The 4,591-nt window shown below is 42.5% G+C and overlaps 1 protein-coding gene across 1 annotated transcript; it reads right to left on the bottom strand.

Annotated features, from left to right (window-relative positions):
* Positions 1-3,646: 3,646 nt before the first annotated feature.
* LOC119297034 (putative lipid-transfer protein DIR1) lies at positions 3,647-4,290 on the bottom strand. The gene has a single exon (XM_037574994.1). It carries the CDS (start codon positions 4,225-4,227, stop codon positions 3,910-3,912), a length of 318 nt encoding a protein of 105 aa, XP_037430891.1. The 5' UTR covers positions 4,228-4,290; the 3' UTR covers positions 3,647-3,909.
* Between the last annotated feature and the right edge of the window lie 301 nt (positions 4,291-4,591).

The raw sequence follows: 4,591 nt of genomic DNA, 5'->3' as shown, positions 1-4,591 counted from the left end.
GAGGAAGGGGCTGTGGGAGGAGGGCTGCGGGAGGAGGAGGGAGGAGGGGGCGGCCGCGGGCGGAGGGAGGAGGGCGCGGTGGGAGGAGGAGGGAGGAGGGCGTTGTGGGAGGAGGAGGGGCGGAAGGAGGGAGTACCTCGGTGGCGGACGGACGGCGGCGGCGGCGGCGACGAACGACAATGGTTATCGGCGCGGGCGAGAGTGACTGAGAGGGAGAGTGTGAGAGAGAGAGGGTCAGCTGCGTGGGGATAAGGTAGGGTTAGTAGTAGCGCGGGTATGAAAAGGCGCTGCGGGTAAGGAGAATAGCAGTAGCGCGGTACAGTGTAAGGCGCTACTGCTATAACTAGCTGGACGGCGAGGTCATGGCAATTAGAGCAGTAGCGCGGTTTAGAGATGACACGCTACTGCTATTTTTCTTTCAGCAGCGCGTTTTTCCGGCACGCGCTGATGCTAAATAGCAGTAGCGTCGTATTTTGAAGGACGCTGCTAGTAATATTCTGTGTATAAGGTTTTTCCTAGTAGTAGTAATTTATTCAGTACTTGTATATTGCTTCACAATTTACATATGTGCTACCAGATAATACTCATGATAGCCACCACTTACCATCATAATCGACATTTGAATCGTGTGCAATTGTCTGCAGAGTCGACGAGGTGCCAGTCATCTTGGCACCAGTGGAGGCCCGAGCTTCGGCTTCCCCAATGGGGAGGAGTATGGAACATATTTGCCATGGCCCTGCACGTAGACGCAGACGACCACGCGTTGTCGGGATTGAGCCCCGCTTCCGCCACGACGAGATTGTTGGTGTCGGCGGAAGCTCCTATTCCCCTATCCGTGTGGTGGAAAGCGAACCAACACGTACCCCTCGCTCATCCGCTCTTTTGAGCCGGCCCATGTGTGGGGCGGGGCTTCATAGTTTTTGTCTTTTATTTTTCATTTATTTTGTTTTTTACCTTTAGTTTTTCTTTTTATTTTTTGTTAGTTTTTTTGCTTCTTTAAAGAATGTTTGAGATTTCAAAACAGTTCTAAATTTTCAAAAATATCCACTAATTTTAAAAGAATATCCACAATTTTTTGAAAATGTTCCGGGATTCCAAAAAGTCTTCTGAATTTTAAAAACATTCATGAATTTGAAAAATATACTCATATTTTAAAATATAGATGCATTTTAAATTATTTATATATTTTTAAATGTTTTAAATTTTAAAAAAGGTTACAGTAACAAACTTGAAAGATGTTCTTGAATTCAAAAAAAATCATGAATTATTAAAAATGTTCCGAATTTCCAAAAATGTTTTCCAATGTAAAATGTTTGCGCAAATTCAAGAAATGTTTACAACTTTCAAAAAATGGTGCCCATGCAAAAAGTATTCTCAAAAAGTGCTCACAAATTTATAAAAATGTTCATGAATTTGGAAAATGTAAGTAAATTTCAAAAAATGTTCCCAAAATTTTTAAAAATGTCGTAAGATTAACATGGAAAAAATAGGAAAAATGAAACCGAAAGAAAATCATATTAAAAATTAAAACCAATTTAGGGAAGGTTCAAGAACCTACTCAGAACCGGTGAAAGAAAGTCACGTTAGATTCCCGCGTATGGGCCAACCCATATCTGTTCGAGCAATGTGGTTGTGGGAGGGGGGGGGTTGATGCCTATTGCCTGACCTATGTGGAAAATAGGATCCTCCAGTGTTAGCAGCGAGGAGGAGTTCTGATTTTCCACTGGATGACACAATATTGAGAACTTCTGCAGTACTATTTTCCATCATTTGTGGCTAAGGTGTTGGTTACATAGTTACGTAGACTTTAGCGTCCAAGTGTATGTCTCTCAAAAAAGGAATGCAAAATGATAGTCCATCAATTTTCAATTACCAAGCCAGTGATGTTGATGAACTATTAGCGCATTCATCGGTTTTATTAAATTTTTGTAAGAAAACTGGCTTCTTTTTCTTCTACGCTTTATTACAACAAGATGCGCAAAATCAAATGCAATGATGATAGTTGGTAGGTGTGCATACTGAAAGAAACTTGCAGTATAGGTGTCCCTAATAATTGCATGGATTCACATTGTGTTCTTGTGATATCTTAAAGCACCATCGGCAGATGATGTATAATAGGGCATCAGAAAACTTTCTGTCGTAAAAAATGATGTAAATAGGTCACACAAATAAGTTTTTCTTCTTCACCATTACATACATATTGAAATAGAAAAAAAATAGCAAACTCATCTCAAATGAATCCAAAACAAATATTATACAAATAGTACATAGTTATTACATAGTTCATCAATCTGCAACATCAAATTCAACAGAAATTGTTCATCAAACATAACACAAAGTTCATCACCACAGATACATTAAACATAGAGATGAAACTAATGGGCTTGTTGCCCATACCATGTCCACCATCCTCAATGAGATCTCTTTGTAGATCTTTGAGTGTATCAAAATCTTGAATGTTATTATACACTTCAAGAAAAGAGGCGGATGTAGTCTTCCCTTCTACGTGGCCAAACTACTTGTGCCATTAATTCATAGAAGGTGTAAACTGAATCTTTCCCATGCTCATTTTCAATGATCATGTTGCGCATGATCATGACAGCCATGATCATGTACCAAAGGATCTCTTGATCCCAAAACCTAGTTGTTCCTCGCACAATAGCAAATTGAGATTGCAAATCCCAAAAGCCCTCTCCGCATCTTTTCTAATAGCCGCTTGAGCATTATGGAAGCAAAGTTCTTTCTTAATTACGTTGGGGGCTTGAAATTGGCTTCAAAAAAGTGGACCACTTTGGATCTATATCCCACCTGCAAGCTAGTAGCCCATGTTGTATGGGCGGCCATTTGCTTGAAACTCCACTTGGTAATTCGCCATTGGCTAACATTGCAAAGAGTGGTGACTGATGAAACACACTGATGTCATTGCAATATCCATGCACCCCAAAAAATGCATGCCAAATCCACGTCTCTTGATCGGTTGCGGCTTTGAGAATGATGGTAGCATCCTTCTTGTCTCCTTTGGATCGTCGATGTCATGCTGCATCGCCGACTCGATGATGATCCGCCAACATCGTCGCCCGCCAAACACAGCTTCCACCTCCGTCTTGCAAGTCACGACAGCGCGGATGCGGATCGGCGACGGAGTGCAATGCCTGTGGGGTGGGGGCGGGGGGCTGGGGCGGCGGCTAGGGCAGGCGCTATGGTGCTTGGAAGGGGACATGAGTTAGTGATGTGAGTCACATGACCTAGGTTTCACTTGCGGGGCCTAGCGATGGGATTTCGTGTTGGGTCATCTCTATGCGGGATTTTTTACTTGGCCGCTGAATTATTTTGGGCTATTCGGGCAATTCGTGTACCATGGCTTCTAAGCCCAATTTCCCGAATTAGATTTGGGTTTCCAAAACTGTTACCCAATGTAGTGCTTGGTTTTTCGGGTCCGGGTTATACGTGGTCGATTTGGTTTTCACGGCTTGAGGCTTCGGACATCGGGTTTTATGGCCGGCATGAGATTAAAGTATTCAAATTACATAGCAGTGACCAATGAAAAAAGAGTATGCGAGGTACATTTACTTGTTCACTAGGGAACACACACCTTTCTGACACATACAAGTTTTTTTATTGCAAAAGACACATACAAGGTTACCAGTATAAGATATTATATTCAGTTACCAGTTTATGGGACTGCATATAAGACACTTTTACCATCCTCTTAAACTTCCAGTATGCATGCATACTGCTAATCAAAGCTTAATGAGACAAGTACACATTCAAATGACAAAACAACAATAAGACCAAGTAGCACAATGCCTTTCAAGTGCTCCTTCACTTATTTAGCCATAAAGTGTAGATGCATATGTACACCCACACTCTGACACACACCTAGATGCTTATGGATAGTACTTCAAATCATCAAGAGCAGTTGCTTGGCATGGTAAGTCCGCACTTGCCTGGTAGTGCCATGGCACGACGTGCGTCAATATGATACATTTTCAGCCATATGCCGGCCATGCCTTTGTAGCGGCAGATGCACGATAGGTTTGTCTTTCCTAGCGCGGCACAACACTCAGCAGATGGACTATTTGTCGGGTTATTCACTGCCGCCGCAGGTTGACAAAGCTTGAATTCGTCATTCGACATGCCGCAAACACCATGAACACTCTCTATTGCGGCAAGGGACACCACCACGACAAGCAACAATGTTGCTGCCAATGCCTGTGACTTGGCCATTGATGCTGGTGATGTATTTAGTTTTCTACTGGATTGCTATTGGAGTTTTCTGTCTTAGCTAGCTTTACCTTGAGGGTGTGTGAGATGAATGTTTGGGCTGGAGCTCTATTTATAGGGGCATTCGCCCCTGTGTTCATTAAGCGTGTATTCTGCATCAAGCAGGAACAACACGAAGTGCTCCAACGTGTAGAAAAGCACTATCGTGTTATCATGCCAAAAAATAAATCTGCACTTGAACCTCCTGTTGAACGATAGCGACTACCATAGTTGGGGCAAAAAGATATACAACGAAGCAAATCTACTGATTTCTGTTGAAATATTCATGTGAAATCTCCATAATGCAACGCCGTAAAGACTAGTTCTC

Source organism: Triticum dicoccoides, chromosome 5A (assembly GCF_002162155.2).
Source record: "Triticum dicoccoides isolate Atlit2015 ecotype Zavitan chromosome 5A, WEW_v2.0, whole genome shotgun sequence".
Lineage (NCBI taxonomy): Eukaryota > Viridiplantae > Streptophyta > Magnoliopsida > Poales > Poaceae > Triticum > Triticum dicoccoides.
This window is presented reverse-complemented; position numbering and strand designations above follow the sequence as displayed.

Bases quoted from the DNA above. Each gene is read 5' to 3' on its own strand.
- LOC119297034 (XM_037574994.1), bottom strand. From the start codon at position 4,227: ATGGCCAAGTCACAGGCATTGGCAGCAACATTGTTGCTTGTCGTGGTG.